General features: G+C 52.0%; 7 protein-coding genes across 7 annotated transcripts; 2 read left to right on the forward strand and 5 right to left on the reverse strand.

Annotated features, from left to right (window-relative positions):
• Positions 1–376: 376 nt before the first annotated feature.
• On the reverse strand, positions 377–2,982 carry SWI6 (transcriptional regulator swi6; the record flags this gene model as incomplete). The annotated part of the gene is made up of 3 exons (XM_053189878.2): positions 377–981; positions 1,050–2,769; positions 2,854–2,982. 3 exons carry the CDS (start codon positions 2,980–2,982, stop codon positions 377–379), a joined length of 2,454 nt encoding a protein of 817 aa, XP_053052801.2.
• Positions 2,983–5,010: 2,028 nt separating this feature from the next.
• N0V96_002971 (uncharacterized protein) lies at positions 5,011–6,636 on the forward strand (the record flags this gene model as incomplete). The annotated part of the gene is made up of 1 exon (XM_053189877.2): positions 5,011–6,636. The coding sequence occupies one exon, from the start codon at positions 5,011–5,013 to the stop codon at positions 6,634–6,636; it is 1,626 nt and encodes a 541-aa protein (XP_053052800.2).
• Positions 6,637–6,948: 312 nt separating this feature from the next.
• ats1 (Peroxygenase 1) lies at positions 6,949–7,561 on the reverse strand (the record flags this gene model as incomplete). Its single annotated transcript, XM_053189876.1, has 2 exons — positions 6,949–7,469; positions 7,531–7,561. 2 exons carry the CDS (start codon positions 7,559–7,561, stop codon positions 6,949–6,951), a joined length of 552 nt encoding a protein of 183 aa, XP_053052799.1.
• Positions 7,562–8,829: 1,268 nt separating this feature from the next.
• On the forward strand, positions 8,830–10,100 carry N0V96_002973 (uncharacterized protein; the record flags this gene model as incomplete). Its single annotated transcript, XM_053189875.1, has 4 exons — positions 8,830–9,182; positions 9,244–9,296; positions 9,361–9,442; positions 9,500–10,100. 4 exons carry the CDS (start codon positions 8,830–8,832, stop codon positions 10,098–10,100), a joined length of 1,089 nt encoding a protein of 362 aa, XP_053052798.1.
• Positions 10,101–10,491: 391 nt separating this feature from the next.
• Positions 10,492–12,179, reverse strand: SEO1_1 (MFS transporter (Seo1); the record flags this gene model as incomplete). Its single annotated transcript, XM_053189874.1, has 5 exons — positions 10,492–10,615; positions 10,669–11,606; positions 11,663–11,913; positions 11,973–12,013; positions 12,070–12,179. The coding sequence occupies 5 exons, from the start codon at positions 12,177–12,179 to the stop codon at positions 10,492–10,494; spliced, it is 1,464 nt and encodes a 487-aa protein (XP_053052797.1).
• Positions 12,180–13,211: 1,032 nt separating this feature from the next.
• On the reverse strand, positions 13,212–13,682 carry N0V96_002975 (uncharacterized protein; the record flags this gene model as incomplete). The annotated part of the gene is made up of 3 exons (XM_053189873.1): positions 13,212–13,370; positions 13,433–13,508; positions 13,627–13,682. 3 exons carry the CDS (start codon positions 13,680–13,682, stop codon positions 13,212–13,214), a joined length of 291 nt encoding a protein of 96 aa, XP_053052796.1.
• An 868-nt stretch (positions 13,683–14,550) lies between these two features.
• Positions 14,551–15,974, reverse strand: N0V96_002976 (uncharacterized protein; the record flags this gene model as incomplete). The annotated part of the gene is made up of 2 exons (XM_065756696.1): positions 14,551–15,369; positions 15,429–15,974. The coding sequence occupies 2 exons, from the start codon at positions 15,972–15,974 to the stop codon at positions 14,551–14,553; spliced, it is 1,365 nt and encodes a 454-aa protein (XP_065614463.1).
• Between the last annotated feature and the right edge of the window lie 6,442 nt (positions 15,975–22,416).

Here is a 22,416-nt window from a genome sequence, read left to right on the forward strand (position 1 = left end):
AACGCTCAACAAGTCTGAAAATTGAAAAAAAAGACTTGTAATTGTTGAATGCCTCGTCTTGTATGGTAAGACGAATAAATAATATCATGATATCCTGAGCTGTGCCTCGCGCGCGCATCTCCTGATTTGCCTCCCTCACTCCCTCAAACGCCATTGAGTAAAATAAACCGGGCAAAAGACCGCCACTCCCCTTTCGAATGAATATATGAATGAATACTCGCCAAAAGGGTCGACTTGGTGTGAGAAAAAAAGAGGTTGCTTCTCCAACATGGTAGGGGGGTATGACAATATCCACACACAAAGCAGCTCTCTCTCCAAAGAGCACTTCTTCTCTCTTTCCATCCTGTCGACACGCGACATCATCAACTATGGTACCTTAGTGCACCACACCCTCGACGCCGCCGAGGAACCGCCTCACGCGCTCAACCTCCAGCTCGCCCTTTTCACTCTCCACGGCCCTTAACAGACCATCGACAACAGCATCGACCTGGTCCTCGGGCTCCCCCGTACACATGGCCACCACGCGCCGGTACTTGACCTCGAGGTCTTTGCTCCTCCCCTTGAGCGCACCGGCCATCTTGCGCGTGACGTCTCGTCTTGCCGACACGGCGCTCAACCTGGCCTTGAGGGTCGCCGCTGAGGGCAAAAGGCCGCCTTCGCCATTCGTGCCGGCCGTCTCTAGCGCGGCGCTGAGTTCCGTCTCCCATGACGAGGAGAGGGCATTCGTTCGTCCTGCCCGGTTCTGTTCTTGCGTGAGGCGCACTTGCTCTTCTTCACGGGCATGGCTCAGATTCGAGACTTTTTGCCGCGCGAGTTGCTGTTTGCGCAGAGTTGCCTGCATGGCTTCGAGGTTTCTCTTGGCCTCGCCTAGTTGGGCCGATGTTGTGCGGAGGGTGGTGTGGAGAGACTCGATGACGGCTTGTTTTGACTTCACTTCGCTTTGGAAGGTGGAGCTTGCTTCGGTAAGAAGATGTGTAATGGCTGAGAAACTGTCAGTTTGGTGATGCAGTAAAAGAGAGAACGGGAAGGGGGTCTGATATGAGACTCACATGAAATAATGTCATCACTGCTTTCCTTTGTCGGCTCACTGCTGACGAGTCCGTTCTTTTCAACATCTCCATTTGTTGCGTTGCCATTGGTTCCGTTGATAATCTTGGAAGCTTCATCCGCAGGTTCACCCCCGATGCCAAAGTCTACAGGCCGCAGACCAGCACGGTTGGCAATTTCGCCATCTGCACCAACTTCTAGTAGTTGTGAGATGATGCTTCGGTTGCCTATCCGTGCTGCGATATTCAAAGCCGTATCGCCAGCGTGGTCTTGGGCATTCACAATCTCCGACATGAAGCGAGCAATGCCCATTTTGGGCTGTGATGATGGCTGGGATTGTGAGCTGGCTGGAGCACTCTCACCCTTTCCATTGGCAGCGAGTTGCCCGTTGGGATTGCTGCCCTGTCGCACAACCCATTCCAGGAGGCTTTCGAGGTAATACCTGCTCGCCGCGTTCCTGCCTTTCACGGCGCTTGTCATGGCAATATGGTGCAAAACGGTCCGTCCCTTGCTGTCGCGGACCTCGATTGTGCTTCCAAGAACGTCAAGAAGATCGGGAAACTGTCCTAGGTCCATGGAGTTTGTCACAACACATGCCCTAACCAAAGCGGTTTCTCCAGAGGCATTGACTCGGAAAGGACTGGCTCCTGCTGCAATGAGGGCCCGCAAGAGGGACATGCGTGATAACGTAGCTGCCCAGTGTAGGGCGGTATGGCTTTGTTGGTCAATAGGCATGTCCAGTTCAATGGGGGCCAATGTCCGCAGCATCTCATGTTTTGACTGATCCGAGGTTGCTGAGTCCATGAAGAGGCTCATCAGCATGCTACGCTTGGCTTCCGCATCGGGGGACATTTCGAATGGTAGAGGGCTCAGAGGGCTGTGGCCGTCGTGTGGCGGGGCGTTGGCCTGAGAATAGATGAAGGATTCGTTGGGTTCTGTGGGCGATCCGGGGAACTGGTTCTGGTACATCTCCATGGAGTTGTTGTTGTTGTATCCAAAGCTGTCTTGCGGTGTCATGGTCACACGCTGCCGCTTCCTAGGCGGCTCTGGGCCATCGAACTGCTGACTTGTTTGTTGGGTCGAATAGGCCGAGTCGTTCTGGTTACCGTAGTCGGAAGCGAAGCTTTGTTGGGAGTTGCCGGGGAAGTCATCGCCGTTCTGCATAGAGCTCTGGCGGCTGAAGCTGGGGGCCTTGGTCGGTCCGTTACGGCTTCTCGGGCCAGGTGAGTCGAATCGTGCCTTGCTGATAGCAGCGACAGCGTGCGACGCAGTGGTCGAGATGTTTTTGAAAAAGGTGCCGTTGAGACCAGCCATGGCGTTCGTCCTTGCCTCGTTCCCCGCATTGTACATTCGTTTCCTCTGCGCAGCCATGGCCTGCTCCTTGGTCGGGGTGTTGAAGTCTCCTCGGCCTGCAACTCCTCCATCCTGACCCATGTCGTACGTCAGCAAGGGGCGCAAGACTTCCTCTACGCCGTATTGACGGCAGACTTCGACGCCACGGTCGAACTTGATCCAGGTGCCCTGGTATTTTCCGTATCCTCCCTGGACCTTTTCGTGCTCGCCAGTCTGGATTTCCTTTTCGAGTATCTTTGTGCGCTTTCCCTTGTCGACACCGGCCACCTTGAGGATCTGGGTAGCATTGAGCCAGCTGTCTTGCCGCCTGCGCATAACGGCGACACCATTGACTTCCATCTCGTAGACGTCGACACCGGAGTAGACGGCCTAGTTGCGCTTGTCAGTGCGACTGTCCAGTATGATGGACTGCGACCTTGGGGTAGCGGGACCACAAGCAGGGCCGGTACTTACGCTGTAAATCTGCGGGGCCTCATTGGCGAGCCTCGAGTCCCCTCCATAGGCTCGGTAGCCGCCCTGAGATTGCTGGCTCATTGTAAAGGACTGTTGAGATGATGGCTGTGATTGCGATGCGGAAGGCATCACTGCTGTAGAAGCGGGATTCCCGCGATTATCGTGGTGTCGGGCGGCGGACAAGGACGATTTGCGACGGGAATTGAGGGAGTGGGAGGGTTGACTAGTTGTGAGGGTGGTCGAAGACATGTGCCAGCGCTAGCACATTGGAAGCGAGCAACCGATGGCAAGGCGATATGATCGATAGGCGGAGAAGAGGGGAGAGGGGTGGTAGAGGAACGGAGCTCTAAATGAGTGAGGCGATCAGTCGACGTTGAGAGGTATTGCTTGGCCTTGTAGTTGTAGAGGTCGAGAAGGTGAGGAGGGTATGTATAGAGTGGATTCGGGGGTTGCGCTGATTCGAAATGCGAAATACGTGCAACCGCGGCCGTCTTGTTCCCTTTGGTCTTTGGTTGGGGGCTCGTTGCGTTGTGCGGTGCTTTGCGTTGCGCCACCTTTGACCGGGTGCTTTGTGTGCGGTGCGATGGGTACTATACTCCGTACTATGCGGATGCAGTAGCAATGGGTGGCAGCAGCAGCGATGGAGAAGATAAAGCAGGGCAGCTAGCTGGAGGGATAAGCAGCAGCAGAGCAGAGGCGTGGGTTGTGAGTGGAAGGATGCGAAGGCGAGGTTTGGGTGGTAGGCGGCTATTCTCCAAGGGAGAAAGCGAGAAAGGTCTTTCGGGTTCGAGCAGAGAGCAGAAAGAGGCGGTGGATTTGAGGTTCAGAAAGGCGCAAAAAAAAACCACCCAAAGAAGAAGGATGAGGTTGAGATTGGAGCGTCCAGACAACGACGAACTGGAGAGCAAGTGGATATCTGACAGAGTTCACAACTGCGAGTATTCGTCGCTCGCTTTGGTTGCCGGGTCCGAAAATGAAAAAGGGCCCGCGGCACTGGGCCCGAAATGGGAATTTCAATTAACGGTGTTGGGGACGTGTCTGTTTCGCGAGGGCGTGTCTTGCGATGTGAGCGTGTCGCGCGTCTCAATTTACGGCACGCTGTGCGCTGGAAACCTGGAAGTATGGAAAAGGAACGGGGAAACGGCTGACTCAATCAAGGGTGGGAACTTGGGAAGGGAGGCACGAGATACGGGGAGGGAGGGGGAAAATTGGTGCTTTCCCATTTGTTGAGCGAAATGCACAGGCCAGTTCTCTCGGTCAACTACGCTACGTACCTATGTATTACATAAGGCACCTTGGGAACGTATCTTCCTGACTGTGCGCCGGGCTCCAGGATGCGGAAGGTTCCCCCCGGGCCCTTGCTCCCTCTCAACGCGTTCTTGGAAGTGGGAGGAAAGGGCGTGACGCGTCTCAATCTCGACTCACCGGGCATTCGCTGCTTCCATTCACGGCCACACTTATCAGACCTCTTATCGCGTTTCTGCCACTTTCCCTCCCGCCTCGAGGGGCCATGGAACTCAAGCATGCATCACTCACATGAAGGAGGGGCAGCCATTTCACTCACCCATTACTTCATACCTAATGGTACAAGACGACGTATTTCATACCTTACTCTCAGTCACCGGTAATAAAGGAATAGCTCACCTTCCCCATTGCTCCTATCAATCTCCAAGGTAGATACTTGATCTTGTACTCGGCGTGATAGGCAACGAAATGAAGTCCGTAGACTTTTCTACTTTTCGGATGATGGTCATGTCACTATTCCTATATATCCACCTTACCTACGGATATGCTCAGTTGTCTTGGTGAATTCTCACGTTCACCGTGAGGTAAGCCGAGCGCCGACACGACCCTATAAAAATGCCCCACACCTGGAGCTTGGGCCAGTCGGTCTCAGCCCAGCCGAACCGACGAGCCAACGGGCAGCAGCGGCGCAAGAGGACGGTGCAGGTCCTGTCAGGGCAGCTTCTTGATGCTCCTCTGCATTGTCATCTGCATGCATCCTGCTCGACATCGCACATGCGTCTCTGCCTGACCTGGCAACAACCACGATGAAGAAAAGACCAGTCTCGCCCTAACCTCACCTTCTGACTGACCCTTCCTCCTTCTTTCGCCGTCCCGTCCTTTGCGACGACGGCCTTCACCGGTACCGCCGCAATGCAGACCCGAATACCTCTACCACGACCAGTGCAACCGTTGCATGTCTACCGTCACCTGCTGCGCTCTGCCACCTACTTCCCTCCCTCCCTACGACCGTTCCTCGACCATCGCATACGAAATGCCTTCCGAGACGAACGAGATAGAATGGCAGAAAGCGAGCTTAGCATCGTCGAGTCCCTTAACCCAGCAGAAGCTCGAGAGAGGGAAGAGGACCGGCGCAAAAAGGTCCTTGCCGACGCAAAACACAAAGTTCCTGTACTCCAGGCTGCCGTTGAAGGCGATCAAACCCGTCTACGACGTGTCATGTGGCATGCCTTCGGCCGACTTGGCAAATCCCGACGCGAGCTTATGGCCTCATTTGTTCAAAAGGCGCCGGACCCCAAGGCCGACCCTGCCGAGCTAGAAGAGGTCGCAAAGAAAAAGGAACAGCTCAAAGAGATGATGAAGAAGCGCGCCAAAGTTCACCCTTGGAACCGCGAATACACCTGGGACGAGCCCACGCCCTGGCTTCGGCAACATCTCAGTCCCATGGAAGAAAACTGGGACCTTCCCAAGCTGGATCGATATCTCAGGGCGCAAAAGAGTCACCAGCGTAACACCACGGGCGCCGCCTTTCCTAGAGGCACAATCGGCGATCTTGATCCAGAGAAAGATGTGCCCGTGAAGGACGGCTGGGGCCGCCCAGTCGCATTGCGGAGAGTGACGAAACTCACAAGAAAGTTCTGGAAGGCCCAGGCCGACAAAATCATGCCTCCGGTATCACAGGCAGATTGGGAGTCTTTGCAGCAGCTCGCATCCGGAGAGGCGCCTCCCGAGATGTACAGGATGCTCAAACGAAGGCCTATCGCCGGCAACTTCATCGAAGCGCCCCAAAATACCATAACCAGCGAGCGGTCTCCGATACTCTCTGACAACGATGGAGATGAATGGGAATCACAGGAACCGTGGGAACCGTGGGAGTGGCAATCTTCCGCCCATATCCCTGCTCGCGATACCGAACGACCAACTCAACGAAAGCTCGAATTGCTCACCGGCAAGAAGGACCTTGGGCCATATTCGCAAGCCCGTCGCCTCCTTCTTGAACAGGATGAGAAGACAGGTCGGCTTCGAATTGAGAATGCCAAACGCCGCGCCTTCTCCAAGCGCGCTGTGCAGCGCGAATATCTCAAAATGTGGCAGGCAACCTCGTATATGAAGGGGACCGAAAACAGACCGGCAAGACCCGTGTGGGGTCGTACGGAACTAACGCTGCCCGTGGTTACTGCTACACATCATCATTTCTTCGAAGGCGTCGATGCTCAAGGTCGCATGTCGAAACTAGAGCGACTCGAGTCTACAAACACCAGCAGCCCTATGCCTGAGGGTGAGAAAGCCCAGTCTAGAGATTCAAAGCAAGTCAGTTCCGGTGGTGAACCTGGGGCAACTAGCGAGCCTCGGTCTAAGTCGCCTGACTCCGAGAAGTCCAGAGCAGCTGGCGACTCTGAAGCAAAGCGCCGTGACTTTAAGCATTCCAGGCCAACCAGACCTCCACGTCAAGTCGACAACACGGCAGGCAGCTTCGGAAACTTCAAATTTTCCAAGCCTAGAGACCAAAGGCCGCGAGACTCAAACAACACCAACTAAGTGACTCTGGGCGAGCATCTTTGACGTCAAGATAGGCGGACAAAGACATTGGTTCTACCGATGTCAAGTCGCCGCTAACATATCCATCAAGCCAAAGGCGCCCAGGGAGCTAGAGTGCCGAGGGAATCAAGAGTCCGAATATCAGAATGGTCGAATCATTCTACTTAGAGGCAAACGAATACCACAGGTAGTGGAGCGGGACATCTCAGAAAGGGGTCTTATGGAGTGGCTGGTTTTGCTGGTCTTCATACTTTAACGATGTATTATATGGTTGTAACTATTTGTTTTTCCTTTGATAGAGACTGGCTCTCCTCACGAATCAAGCAAGCCAGCCAGCTTCGGCAGGGCGTCGCCATCGACGCGCATGCCGACCCAGTTGTTCATGGCCTTTGCGCCAATGGATTCATAAAACTTGATACTCGGCTCGTTCCACTTCAGGACGGACCACTCGAGCCGCCCGCCCTCCATGGCGACGACCTCCTTGGCCAGCTCGACGAGCAGCCGCTTGCCGTACCCCTTCTTGCGCTCCGACAGGCGCACGTAGAGGTCCTCGAGGTATACACCCGGTTTGGCGCGCCAGGTGCTATAGTTGTAAAAGTAGAGGGCCATGCCGACGCCCTCGCCGGCCTCGTTGAAGAGGAGAAGGCACCGCGCGGGTTTCGACGGCGATGTGGGCTCCGTCTGGGGTTTGCCTGGCGTGTAGCTGGTCGCCGTCTGGGAGGAGGGCGCAAAGGCGATTGTGGCGCCGAGGGTCTCTTCTGTGGCGAGGACGCTGTCGAGCTCGTGCTCGTATTCTGCGAGCTCTTTGATGAGGCTTAGGATGGTGGGGATATCTGGTGGGGTGTTAGTCCTGGGTCCGTTGTTCTGATAGCGGAATAGCTCCTCTTCACTTACCCTCCCGGCGGGCGTGTCGGACAGATGCCATCTTCACGTCTACTGAATGGTCGATATTGAAGTTCTATGATGAGTAAGATTGCGAAATTGGTGACTGGTAGAGCCTCATATGTCGTGATCGTAATGTGGTATATGTACCTCTACTGTATACTACTCTTGTATCCATAAGATGTTGAGAAACGATTGTCAAGGGCGCGCCTCATGTCATGTGGTGGGGAAGCTTGCATGCAAGTCCCCCTCAGTTGTCCCGGCAGAATTGAGTCGCGGTTTTCACCGCCTGCTGGAATGTTTCACATGAGCTCTCACGATAATGCTCATTGGTTTTCCAGAGAAGCAAGCCATGATGAGTCTCTATAGGTTTCCATGGTATCTCAATGAACTGACGAGGTGTCACAAAAAATGAAATCGCCAAGAGCATGGGGTGCGATTGTGGAGTTGAGCAGCCAAATCACTCTGATCGTGAATTACAAAGCATCAGCGTTTCATTCCGTAGGCCCCGGTCGACTGACTTATTACACTGTCATAAGTCAAGTCATCAATGCAGGTACTGGTAGATAAACGAAACTTTCTCTCACCTTCACATCTCAATGGCGTTTTGCTACTCACATCTAGATGTATGAGGTTCGTCGTTAGCACGGGACTTGAGACTGATTTCCGGCGGGAGAACCCAATACCACAGCTCCTATCGTCGCCGACACCGGGCCGGCAAGAGTTGATAAGTTGATGTTAATACACCCAATACCGCTTCACAATTGGACCGAGAGTGTCCTTATCCTTGCCCAGTGATGATGACATGGACAATGTTCCCGCACGCCATTGACTGAGCCGTCTGAACCCCCCAGAGCGTCCTCCTCACCCCACACATTTCTACAGTGAAGGTAGGTAGTACGAATTAAGGTCCTTGGCTTGGTTCAATGGTATCCCCCCACCCCAGCCATCGGTCGCATCGGCGGTTTTCCGACCTGCCTGTTGCGCAATTCGACCCTGCGATGCGCAAAGCAAGCTCCCCGCACCCCGACGAATCCCATAAAGATGCCGATGGTGGGATTGAAAGTGCGAGGGTTGGAGCTTTGAGAAGCTTGGCCTGCTTTACTGTGCGATCATCAGCTGAAACGAAACCAATCCCCCAATCCCGTCGGAGCTTCTCAAACTCTCAAACTCACACAACGGCTTTCATCTCATCTCGAGGTTTACCTCAGCTTGCTTTATAAGCTATAAAACCAAGCTTATCGCCCAACGTCTTCTTTCACTTCTGAGATTCTCCATTGAGGCGTTCCTCATAAAACACCAACCACACCAATGATCATGCTCCTCCCGCCACCGAACAAGACCCTCAAGGGCCACAAGCTGCTTGTTCTCTCGCAATTCCCGCTGCCGCAGGAGTGGCTCGACAGGGTGCACGCCGAGTTTCCCGACCTGAAGGTGGTGCATCACGAGCTGGCTTGGGCTGATAAGAAACCGAAAGATAGCTTCAACCACGACGAGTGGAAGGACGTGACGATCCTTCTGACTGGCAGCGCCCTGCCCGCCATCGAGGACGCGCCCAAGCTGCACTACGTCCAGCTTCAGAGCGCCGGCGCCAATCACATTCTCAAGGACCCGTTATTCAAAGATACGGATGTGAGCTTTTGCACGGCCAATGGTGTCCATGGGTGAGATTTGTCTTGAGGGTTCCCTGGCTGGAGGACTTTTTTACTGATGTGAGGACTGTAGACCCCAGATTTCCGAATGGATCATCACAACGTTCCTCTCATTCCAGCATCAACGTAAGAGACATCTCATCACAAACGTAGGCATTCCCGGAATCACTCATCTGACCTCAACGCCCAGTTCCTAAATACATCGACAACTACCGCTCCGGCCACTGGCAACGCGGCAACGATTTCGTAGAAGACGCAGTCGGCCGCACAATGTAAGTCTCTCATCCATATCTAATCCGCAGACCCCGTTCTCACAAACACCACCGCAGAGGCATCCTCGGCTACGGCAGCATCGGCAGACAAACCGCCCGCGTCGCCACCGCCCTCGGCTTCAAAGTCCACGCCTACACCCTCCACCCGCGCCCAACCCCCGAATCCAAGCGCGACGACTCCTACACGCCCCCCGGGCTCGGCGACCCGGAGGGCAAGTTCCCGTCCAAATGGTTCTCGGGCGCCTCCAAGGCTGACCTGCACGCCTTCCTCGGTTCCGGGCTCGATTTGCTGGTTGTCGCGACGCCGTTGACGGATAAGACGAGTCACTTGCTGTCGGCCGAGGAGTTTGGCATCCTGGCGGAGAAGAAGACGTTTATTTCGAATATTGCGCGTGGTCCGATTATTAATACGGATGATTTGATTACCGCGCTGGAGGAGGGGACGATTCGTGGGGCGGCGCTGGATGTTACGGATCCGGAGCCGTTGCCTGATGGGCACCCGCTTTGGAAGGCGAAGAATCTGTTGATTACGCCGCATATTAGTGGGTTATCTACGAGTTATGGGGAGAGGGTCTTGGGGATTTTGGAGTTGAATTTGAAGAGGTTGAGTGAGGGCAAGAAGCTGGCTAATCTTGTGAACAAGAGGGAGGGATATTAGGTCGCTAGTGAGAGGATGGGTTGCGGTGCTTGTTATGTAGAGGACTGTAATCTGCGATGAGTTGATGAAAGCTAGAAGAATGTCATAAGTTGTGTTCAAGCATCGACATACCCTCGTATCACCACTACCATGTTTCAAAAACCTTTTCTAGCTCAGATTTCACGTCGCATACTAAAGCAAGGGCGTATAGCTTGCGTTACTCAATTCGAAATCTTAATGTTTTGCAACTGCCAGCGGCCTTTAATTACGAAGACATCCATTTTCATACAAGGATGCCACGAAAACATCGCTGTCGCTGCCACTGTCGTCGACGCATACCAACTTCCTATGAAGTGGAAACTACTAGTGATTTCACTTCTACTCCTCCTTTCAGCTCACCATGACCGCGCAATCAGACTGCTGCAACTACAGGAGTAGGCCCCTTCTGGTCAAACGTCTCGTAATGCGTTGATGGTTGGCCTTCACTAGCATCCTCAGTGCTATCACTATCCTGAGCTTTGCGGATCCTCTTCTCCCTAGCACAGAGTTAGCTCTTGACCTTTCACTTCTCTACATCAGTAACACTTACCCATGGGAGCCCAGCAATACTCTCACAACTTGCGTCATGATGACCAGGAGAACCACCATAACGGCAGAGTACACATAGCCCTTGGGAAACCTCGGGGCCTCAACAGTCGGGTATACAAACAGCGGGATCCACGCATTCGTAGACGTGGCGATAGCCGTCATGAGGATCAAGGTCAATGCTCTCTCTTCAATGTTGTGTTTAAGAATGATGTTGGCCCATCCGTACAGCACCGAGGAGACTGCGACCGCAGAGTACGTGGTGCTAAATGCATACCACTTCGCGGCTTCGGGCACGTTCCAAATAGCCAATATGACCAGCCCCGAGAAGTTGACTGCCGACGCCAGGGTAATAGCAGCGGGTCGTCCAATCCACAAGTCTGCGCTAAAGTTGATGAATAGCACAAAGAAGATTCCCAGCCCAGGGCTAAGCGCAGCCAGGTTATTCATTTGAGCGGTGCTGTATCTACCGAGACTCTTGATCCAGAGCAAAAAGGCGGCGCTGTTTGCACTGGTGTTGAAAAAGAGTATATCCCAGATGATCAAGACGTAGAATCGCCAATTCGTAAAGACTCGCTTCAATAGGCTGAGGGAGAAGGGTGTGCTCTTGACTGATGCGCCAGCCTTTTCCAGACGCGAGCGTGCCAGGTCTAGTTCGGACTCCTTCATGAGCAGCTTGTTTGGCTTTGCGGGTGTGCCGGGCCAGACAAAGTATCCGATTACTGCGAGAGGGAGTGTGATGATTGCGTTGATGATGAAGAGCCAGCGCCAACCGGCCAGGCCGTGTGTTCCATCGAGGTATGTCACTGCTGCGGCTTGCAGTAGGGATGCTGTCAGGGTACCGAGGGTGAGACCGATGTAGAAGATGCCTCCTCTTCGGCCGATTTCGTCACTTCGATACCATGAACCGAGGACAAAGTGAACGCCCGGGAAGTACGAGGCCTGTTTTGTACGTCAGCTTCAATCCAAGACGGATGGTGCAAAAGAGAGGGGCTCACTTCAAAGATGGCCACCATGAACCGATATGCCATGATTTCCGCATAGCTCTGGGCGCGGTACTGTAGCAGAGTGAACAGCCCCCAACCTAGATCTAGGGTCGGAACAAGCACGTGCATCGGGACTCTCGGGAACAGGTAGATAAACGGCAAGAGACCGACTACATTGCCCACGACGAAGATGGTCTGGAATTGGACGAGCTCATTGCCGTGAAAGCCGAGCTCATCGGCCATTCCAGAAACGTAGGCATTGTCTTTATTGTTGTTAGCGGCAATGGAAACCCTTCAGAGTTCGTCTTGAAGGATTGCCTACTGATGTTGATCTGGTCAATGTACTTAACCCAATAGATGATGCTGCGGGTGTATGGTCAGTCTTGTCGAACAGAACATGCAGAAAGATCGAGACATACAAAGCATAGGGTACGATGAGAAAGTCGAGTTTGAGGATCAGCTTTCTCTCTTCAGGGCTATCGGTCGGTGCAAACCAGTGGTACCAACGGCGAACCGACGGAGTTGACATCGCGTAAGAGTTTGAAGTCGTATTTGGGCTTGCAACAGTACCGGACGGAACTATCGATTGCAAGACATCATCTTCTATACCAACGAGTATTTATCATGGCCAAGTTCGACCAAGTCTCGTATAATGCTTGGTTGAAGTCGTCAATGCCGTACCTGAGCACATCACCGACAACCGTGGGTCGGGCTTCTCCCGATGAGGATCCAGACTCGCGTACCCATGACGGAAAGGTTCGGCAATAAAAAGAATGTAGTTATTTACCCGATAGCTTATCTGGTCATCATATCTGTAAGGTGTGGTTGGACGACGACCTTTCCTCTGGATATCGTTTAGACGTCTTACCGGGGGTGTTGAGGATGATGCCATCCCGTGTAACATTGCGCGAGCGGGTACGCGGCAGTTGGCCATTTTCTTTCCGCGCAGAAGCGTAACTCCTGGTTAGAAGAGATCCTACAGTAAGTTTAAGGCCCCGGATTCTGTATCTAAGGTCCTCAACATCTGCCCACTGTCCCCATGCCAAGCCCATTGTGGGCTACAAGTTTGCCTTCCGAGCCAAAGGTGGTCATTCCCAATACTGCTTTAAAGTTTGTGCAGGGTTCGTCACTCTGCTGTGGCCTAAACAGGAAATAGCCAAGATTATAGAGGCTCATTTGGATATCACTAGCAGCTCATCTTCATAAGGATCCCTAAAGTTTATTGTTTAATACTGTAGATTGACCGACCTTGCATACTTGCCGTCTGGTTTCTCTCGTAAAGGCCTCATAAAGGCCGAAGGTGGAACCGGCAACAGCAGGATGACAAGGGTTGCTATTCCTAGCAATTGAAAGCCATGTGTAGCGCAAAGCGCGTAATTGCACGTAGGCAACAATTGCATTGATCATAAACTGAACCGGAGTTTGTTCATGTAAAAGCCTTTGATTCACGAGCTCAGGTAACAGGAATGATTTAGGCTATCTTGTTTAAATTGAGACGTGGCAATGGAAAGCCAGGCTAAAGAGTGAAGACTCTACAGCAATGTCAAGCTGTTGAAGCCCCCTAGTCGCTACCATTGGCGCCGGCAGCAATGCAGGCGTTAGAGAAGCCATCGCCGTCCATCTGCTTGCCGGGAGAGTTGCAGACACGGTGACCATCATCATCACCGAGCGTGCAGTCGGAGCAGAAGCCGGGGCAGACCTTGTTGGTCGCAGCATCATTCTAGTCCAGTATTAGTTTCTTTGTCTCAATCCTCAAGGCTTTGGGGAGAGGTAAGAGCTTACGGGGAAGGGGAAGATGAATTGTCCGCTGCCGGAGGCAGTGATGCAGTGAAGCTGAGTGTGATGCTTGGCGGTGACACTATTGAATCACTTGTTAGCAACAAGATTTAAGAAACTAGTAATCATGTCCTTGTCGTGGTCATAACAGAATAAGAAAAGAAAACACGAATAGGCAAAGAAGAATGGATGCAGCCTACCCAGTTGCGGTAGCGAGGATGAAAGTCATCATGGCGGTAACGGTAGAGAACTGCATTTTGAGAACGAAGTAGGTAGGTTGATAAAGTGAGTGAGTGAATGTTGAAGCGACTGTTGACTGTTTGAGTGAATTGTGAGTTGATAGAATAATTGTCGAAGAGAGGAATCTGTAGATCTTAAGTAGCCATTGCTTGACATGTCAGCAAGTCATAGCCATAGGGTTGAACATGGTTGAAGCAAACGCCGGATTCAACTAGATCGGGACTCCAGTGATTCCCGGTACTGCCGCAAGGCTGAGATGTGCGATGATCTTGTTCACGACTCAAGAGAATGGTGAACTGGAGACAAGGCGTGGCCTGAGCCACGGCAGGGAGCGAATGCGAGAGCGAAAGTGGGAACAAGAGGCAATGAAACCCACGACTCGACGAATAATTCTGCTATTGCTTTGAGTCGTCCACAATTGAAGCTTTTGTCCCGGGAAATCGGAACATGAAAAGCTTTGATAATTGAGCCATGCTGATTGTTCATCTCATAGTCAATCACGGATATTGTCCGCCGCCGCGGATCCATCTTACCTTACCCAGCCCACAAAGTCAGGCAGCGATCATACCATATGATCTAGTTATACGAGCTGAAGCTCTAGAGACTCGTCATCCTTGCACGGGCAGTGGTTTCAGTTCAGATCGAATTAGGAAAGTATTCGCCTGTAGGAGCGTTACTTGATGCAAAACGCTAACATTTTCTACGTGGCCCCAGGCCATAAATGTATTTACTGAGGAAAAATTTACATGCATGGATCCGATGAACCCGAAATGATATTGCAACATAGTGGGTATCGTAACATGATGCCGTTACCCGTGATCATGTGCACACCTCTTCCCTTTCTTGCTTTTAAAGCCCGACCTTGTTAACTTCATTCCATCAACTTAGACGCACTGAGAGTACCAGTCGTTGACAAGCTGGCATTTGCCGGAGGCGCAGGTGGTGGCACCAGAGTAGCCCTGGCCACCGCACTGGCCGTAAAGGGCAACGGATCCAGAAGTCGCAGCCTCAGAAGCCTTAGGCGCAGCAGAGGTAGATGCTACGGGAGCGGTCGAGGGAGTAGTCTCGACGGTATCGGCGGTCTCGGCAGCAGCCTCAGTTGTAGCATCGGAGGAGGAAGAGGAAGCGCTGAGCTTGCCCATGCCGGCGTTGCTGGGGACGGTGGTCTTGATCGCGCTGCCAGCTGCGGCGCTGGCAATGGTAAGACCATCAAAGTCGCTAAAGAAGGAAGTGTCGGTGTACTTGAAGGCGTCGGTGGTGTCCTCAAAGACGTTGAGTTCGCACGCTCTGCCCAGCGCAGTCTTGCACTCGGCAGCGCTGGTCGCATCAGGAGCGGTGAAGAGTTTGCCCTGGTAGTCGGAGACGAGCTGCTTGACGTTGATGAAGGCGTTGCCCTCGAAAATACCGCGAGCGGTAGCCTCGCCACCCTCAATGGCGTGTCCCTTGGTGTCCTCCCAGACGTTGTTGACGGCGTGAAGCAGGGTGGAACCGCTCAGGGCGGGACCACGGCCGGCGGTCATGTACACGTAGTTGTTCTTCATGGTGATCTGGTCGTCCTTACCAACCATCTCGAAAGTCCAGTAGTGGTATCCATCGCAGCCAGTGGAGTAGGTCGAGTTTCCGTTGATGAAGTTGTTGGACAGGGTGATGCGCTTGCTAGCAGTGAAGCCGAACACGTAGTGCTGGCGACCGGGACGGGTAGTCTCGAATTCAAGTCAGCTTTGAATTACAAATACTTAGATTACGGTAGAACTTTACTCACCGTGACGTGGTCGACCCAGACAAGGTCAGCGCCGGCGAAAGACAGAGCATCACCGCCCCAGACGTACTTGTGGTTCAGGTCGGTAATCTCAATGTTCTGGATAATGACATTGCTGCCCTGCATCCTCAATCCCTTGCCCTTGATGACGCCCTTGTTACCGACACCGATGATAGTCTTGTTGGATCCGACGTCGATAGGCGTACGAGCGGCCTTGTACCAAGTGTCCGTCTCCTTGGTGGCGCTGCCACAGTCGTCCAGGATGATTCTCTGGCAAGCGGTGCCGGTGCCCCAGTTGGCGCATGCCGTGCCGGTCTCCGTGCCCTCGGACTCGGTAAAGTCATACTCTTGAGAAAGAGCAATGACACGAGGCTCGTCGTCGGTGAGGTACTTTGTCAGCTCGTCAATGTCCTTGGGCGTGACGGCGGCAAGACTTCCACCGCCGGTAACTCCGGCTGCGAAGCCTTCCGCCTTTCCGCTCACGGTCTGAGCGGAAGTCAAATTGGCGACGGCTGCCAAGACTGCCAAGATGGTTGAAGCCGACTTCATTGTGTCCGGAAGAAACGCGGAACCCGCGGAGAAGGCGAAAAACGTTTATAAAGACTGGGAAGAAAGGAAGGTGGTTAATGGCGAGTTCCAGAACTCAACGAATGGACAGGCTCGAATAAGACAATTCGAGACAAAACAAGTGAAAGAGAGACTTGAGGGTGACCCAACAGCTAGAGAGAATGGATTGTGAAAAACCGAGCCTCAACACATCTTTGAAAGGACGCAGCCTCTGATAAAGCATCGATGCTAGCCATTTCTCGTATGCGAATACGGTCAAGCCCGTTGGCTCACAAAGAGGAGGAATCTTTCTACCTGGAACAGACTACGCCTGTCACTTTAATTTAACTGACAGATCGAATAGGTGTAAGGCGCCCCCCAAGAGCCCTATGATTGGTTAGTTACAGTCTTGCTGCGGTGCGTGCGCCCTACGCGCCCCCCTGAATGGGACACAGAGTCTGCTCGATTGAGAATAGTTACGTCTCCTCCACGGCCCCATATGCCAAATGTAAGCAAATATCTACGGAACTTTCCAACCATGTTCTTCTTGGGCAAGTCATTCGTGATGCTAGCTACTGAACCCGCGCGGCCTTTCTCCGACGCGGAAACCACCTCGACCCAAGGCAGCTCACACTCGCAGCCGTCAAATCCATCAAAACATGTTTCACATCGCAATTATCTCAGCAAGTGCGGGAGGAAATCGGCCGATCGATGCCGTACCAAGCCAAAGGGATGTTTCGCTGTGAGAGGAAACTGAGGTTAAAGGCCTAAAGGAGCCGGGGACAAGAGCCTCTAAACTGAAGTACTGGCAGGGGTCACTCTCGCATTCGCATTTCTTCGTGATAGAGGAGCTTCTGTCTTGCCAGTAGCCAGCAGCGGCTTCTCCGTCGACGGCTAAGAAGCCAACGTGAACGCGTAGATGTTCGCAACTTGAGAATCTGTCTTGTTTAGTTTTTTGTGTAACCATATTTCTGACGGACTTCAATTCCCGATGCTTTTCAGCCATCGTACTACTCTCAGTTATTCGGAGAGCGTACCCCGCTTGCCCCAGACTCGGTGGACCTCACACAAGCACTATGGAGCGGTCTCAAGTTACATTTTAGTTAGTAGCAGTAGTACAGCATACCCGAGTCTATCCCGTAGTGGGCGATTAATTAAACATGCTAAATATGCTGAAGGGAACGGCACGAGATCCAATATCAAGCCGGCCCATCAATCAGGGGCAAGGGGTGGCATAAGCAGACGAGGAGACGGGATATGTCCGAAAACATTGCAGTTCGTTCTTGCACTGGAAATAGCGTTAGTGCAACTGCCAAATCAGGGCTAGAAATTTTTGTAAAATTGTCGGATATTACATGTCACGCATATCAATCTGGAAAACTCAAACAAACATGCAGCGCATTTTGATGAGGTCGAGAACGAATATGCGGTTGCTGTCGTTGTTTCTTGTCACATCTTGCCGAAGGTCTTGGCACGAGCATTGAGGTGGATTCGCGACTGTGCTCGTTTGTTAACGTGACCTCCTTCGTCGGCATTGAGAGGGTTATGATTGCAGGCATGCATCTTAATCACCTTGGCTCAGTCGCGTCTCAAGTCAAAGCTCTGCATGCAGATTTGATTTGCGTTTTCAGTGACCAAAAGTCAGTAAACAAATGGGAACATCTTGGCTCTTGTCGTGTTGTAAGCAGTATGGTCTGTACGGAGTTAAAACGACCTTGGTTGTACGAAGATATATCATGCGAGTATATAATGATTTTGAACAGAATCGCACGCACAAACCGTCGTGAACATAATCTACTGGCAAATTTAGAGGCAGAACTTTACGATCTAGATGTCGTTGCTGAACCTGAGGATCGATTCGCCCTTAGTCCAAGGCTTCGTCTCTCATCGCCAAGCGCTATTTGTGACTTGAGGCTACACGTAGGCAACTACTAGGGATTAATTTCGAAGGATCTTTCCGAGAAACACGTCAATCGCCAAGCGCTATTTGTGACTTGAGGCTACACGTAGGCAACTACTAGGGATTAATTTCGAAGGATCTTTCCGAGAAACACGTCAAACTCAAAGCTTGTCTTCCCATTCAATTCTGATGGGGTCTCACTTCAAAAGATCGTTTCGAAGGACCACATTGGGGTAGCTGTTTCAAGCCAAAGTCTCTGTCGCTACCGTACCATGCGACGGGGGACGTTCACTTCCGGCCCGGCCCAGGGATGATGCGGATCCATTGTCCACGTGTTGCTGGGTGTGCGGGACGGGCACTCCCGGGGCTGGGCACGAACGCCACGTGGGATACCGGCGAGCAGTTGCTAGCGCGGTCCGCGTGCGATGTTTCCAACGCCTTCCGTACTGCATCGTCGCCTCTTTCTATGCTAGTGGCCAGCTATGTTTGACTTGAAAGCCAGCTCAAAGGTCGTTTTCGAGTACAATCTTTCTCCTTGACGCCATCTATGTAGATCTAGACTAGAGCATAACAGAGACCCCTTAGGTCCGTCGGCTCCTGTCTTTCAGCTAAGGTCCCAAATGGGGAAATCTGTGAGGCAATCGTAAATTTGACCTTCGTGCCTCCCGAATCTCCAGTAGAAAGTATGAGTTTGGGATTAAATGTAAGGAACGCGTGCCATATGAGTTTCGGCAATTCGCAAGTACCGGATACGTTATAAACTCTAGCGTACTACGTAAGTGTGTTTTGAGGCACTCTGTTTACTCTTAACTAGCGGCTAATACTGCGTTCTCCCAGTTCACTGCTTACATACCGAATTGCTCAATTCGAGGTGGCGATAGGTGCAGCGTGCATGTCACTGGCTCGGGAACTGTGGGTGAAACAGGTGTCGGCGGATCTGTGTACACGAACTCGACAAATTTCGGGCATGATATTGGTTCAGCCCACTGATATGGGGATAACGAGCGTCAGGCAGAGATTCCCTGGTAGCGTAACCAGACGGGATAATGATGACCGAGGACTTAAGGCGAGAGGAGGCGATGGGATCGGCGGACCAGGAACCACCTGGAGTTGAAGATTCCTGGATACAGATCTTAGACCCAAAGTTGAGACTTCATCGACAGTGGACTACCTTAAGGTGATGCGGGAGATCATGTGCGAGAACTAGATGACTCTATCCGTTCCAGGGGAGCAAGTGACGGGACGAATTGGTGGCCATCTCCGGTCTACCCCAGACTGAGAGTGTATCAGGTATTTGCATGGACATCGTGCGATGGGGTGAAGGAAGCGGTGGTTACGGAGGACATTTTAGATCAGGGGAATAATCTCGCCCATGGTAGTCCTTCTACTTTGAGCACTCCAAAATGATCTCATTCACATAACTCTAAATTGAAAGCGTGTTAGTCTTCAACTTCACGCCTATCACTAACATTACTCGCTTGGATCAAATGCCGCCCATATGATGGAGCGATGAAGAGGCGTAGGCCCATCAACATGAGATTCATTACATTGCAAACATAGAGGGTTTTCAGGAAGGCGCATTCTCTCCTGAAACCATATGGTAAAAACACTTCGTGATTGTCGCCGGTATATTCATGGCGTGGAAAGTATGCTGATAGAGTAACAAAGTGTGAGATATGTAGGCGGTCTCGGCATGGTTCCAAAACAAGCTCGTGAGTGTCCCTAGTAGTCATTTTCAGACTTCACCGTTCACGTCTCAGCGGTAGCATACTCCATCATTTGCATGCCGGGTCGTCCTTGCAAGTGAGCTATTAACCAGTCAGAATTCTCTTATCACCTAATACAAGCCAAGAGCGTGAACCTACGTAGCAGCAAAGGGCATAGTCTCGACCTTCCAGAGCGGGAGGAGGGGCCGCCGCGACCTGGGTAACGGCGACAAGGAGAAGGCTGACGACGGTGAGGAATTGCATATTGAATGGAAGGATAAGTTGATAGTCGTGACTAGAGTGGTTGAGTTTGTTGAAACGTGATGATGCGAGAAGAAAGAGAGTTTGAGCAGCGTGAGGTGAAGGGGCTTTTATGCTTCCTGCTAGATCTCCCACTATCTAGGGGATGGGGGAGTTGTAAGAGTCGGGATGCAAGTCAAAAATCCCTCAACGACTTGACATCACTTGATCTGCCCAAGACCTGGCAATTGTTGTCAAAATCTGTTTCGATAATCTTATCAGATCCATTCCTGGCGTGGCATTGGCCGCTGGAAGGGCCATTGACCCTGGCTGTACCCATCCTTGGTACCACGATTAGAGAAACTATGGGGATGATGTATGCCAGAGTCATTGAACACCCGGTGGGATGAACTGGAATCAAGCTGGTGGCTGGGTGAGATTTGACTTGGGAGTAAATTTCTAGCTCAGAGGTTGACCCCACGTCCAATCTCCCTTCTGGACGCCTGATAAGTCCAGACTTAAACTCGCCCCCGAGGCGAGTGCATTCTTCTCTCTCGGCTTTTTCTTCATCACGGGAAGTGGGTGGGATCTGAGGCTATCGCGGTGATTTCAAATGTAGGTACCCCGGATACATTGACGAAAACAGCAGCACGGGCAGCTATCGCCTAGGTATTTTGAAATGTTTGCAGCTCAGGCGATTATTAAGTTGCTCGCCCCAGATAATCTGCCTTCAAGAAGCATTATTTCCTACCGCTCAGAGAAGTCTGCGACATTAGGCCTGAATGCCGCGTTGAGAGAGAATCACTAGGGAGACCGTGGCTTACTAGCTGAGGTTCTGAGAAAGAGGATTGGTGCCAGTGATCACGCCATAGATGATTGTAGTATATTCCGCTTGCTTGCATTTCTTTCCTCGTTTACATTTTGGCGCTCTCGAAATACTTGGCTGATAGCACTGTGCTGTAAATTCCGCAAGTGTCCATAAAACTGGTTGACAAAGACTTTTACTTGCCACCAACTCCGCCCCAATCACACCCTCATACCCGATGTCAATTTTATCCAATGTCAACTCATAATTATTTAAGGTGATCATCCCAACCAGTAAGACCTAGTCATCTGGCTCAATTACCCGATTCGGGACCTTGCCAGTATCACGTACGACAACCTCAAAGAACCGTTCGCGCTGATAAGTGATAGCACGGGTAAAGACGGAATCAAAGACCCCGATCTCAAGGACTACAACCGCCGCCAGAAGTACGACGTAATGCCCCCGTAGGCCGTATATAGCCAGCTTTTGACCCAGAATTTCCATGAAATGGATGCGGCGAATAATCTGGTGGGAGTCAAGTTTAGTGTACTGACCCAAGATCCTACTGTCTCCTTCGACCTGTTCATGGCTAGTAATGGAGAGCTCAATTTTAACTGAGCTGTGTTTACTCCAAAGCGCGTGCAATTACACTGAAAAAAAGGGGCGAAGCCGGGAATGTTATGAAACTCTCGCACAGGCTTTTGCCTGTAGTTTCCACCGTTCAGTATGGTATCACCTTCGCGGATGCCCCGTGGAGGTGGCTTTCAGCCGCTTCCTTTGGGCTGACAGTGTGCATCTATCCATGAGTCGTTGAGGCGGCTAGGGGGCACCGGCGACGTCACGATCTAATATTGCTACACCATAATAGCGCAAGGCCATTATGTACGATAAAGAAAGTCTAGTGATATGTTCTCACCTCGAGAATTGTGAGTCGGTGCGGCATGGGGTCTACCTCATCATTGAATAAAGTTCAACAAAGTCACCGGTCTGGTTCTTCGGCAAATCCTGTCGGGGAGCCTCGAAACCTGGTGCTTTCAACATCAGATCGATTACTCAACGATGGGGGAAGGTTTTGCAGCAAGTTGCCGAGGTGATTTGTCAATGTTGCACTGAGCAAGAAACTTTCGACCGTGGCTACTAGTTGTGCCTCCCCTGTTTCGTGTTGACGTGGTGGATCCGAAATCCTACACTTTTATTGTTCCTACGGGCGACCCGACTTCAACACGATGTTGGCATTTCGATGAGTGGTCGAGCTCTCTTGGAAAAGGCGATGACACTTTTACAATACCGTGGTCAACGTAAAGTGGACTAAAATGGTGCTAGACTAATCCCACCAATATCGATGCATATCTCGTCAAACGTCGTCTCGTGACCTGGACTAGGATGTTTCTTGCATTTGCACCACATAGACAGACCCCGCAGGTAGCTTGCCACAAGCTAAGGTAGATGAACCACCTTTCTAAAGCTTCGGAAAGCTTCCTGGATAAGTCAATAAGGACTATGTGCACGAGCGAAGAAGGACGATACTAAACTTGGATCCATGCGGCCCGCTGTCGCCCATTCCCATGGAACAGGAATGCCTGTCAGCCCATTGTGAAGAGTGGCAGTGTTGGACGGGGCCACTGAATGGCTTACTGTTCGTCCAGAGGCTGAAACCCTCAACAAGGATGCTCCTCATCGCCCCATGTTGGTGAAACAGGAGCAGCCAATCGGTTTTCGGCCATTGAACGACATGGGGCCAAGGAATGTAAGGGGGGCCTCTTCTTCTTTGCCCTCCTTCGCACATGACCGTCA

This window comes from Colletotrichum fioriniae (assembly GCF_027942845.1).
Source record: "Colletotrichum fioriniae strain IMI 355084 chromosome Unknown scaffold_3, whole genome shotgun sequence".
Lineage (NCBI taxonomy): Eukaryota > Fungi > Ascomycota > Sordariomycetes > Glomerellales > Glomerellaceae > Colletotrichum > Colletotrichum fioriniae.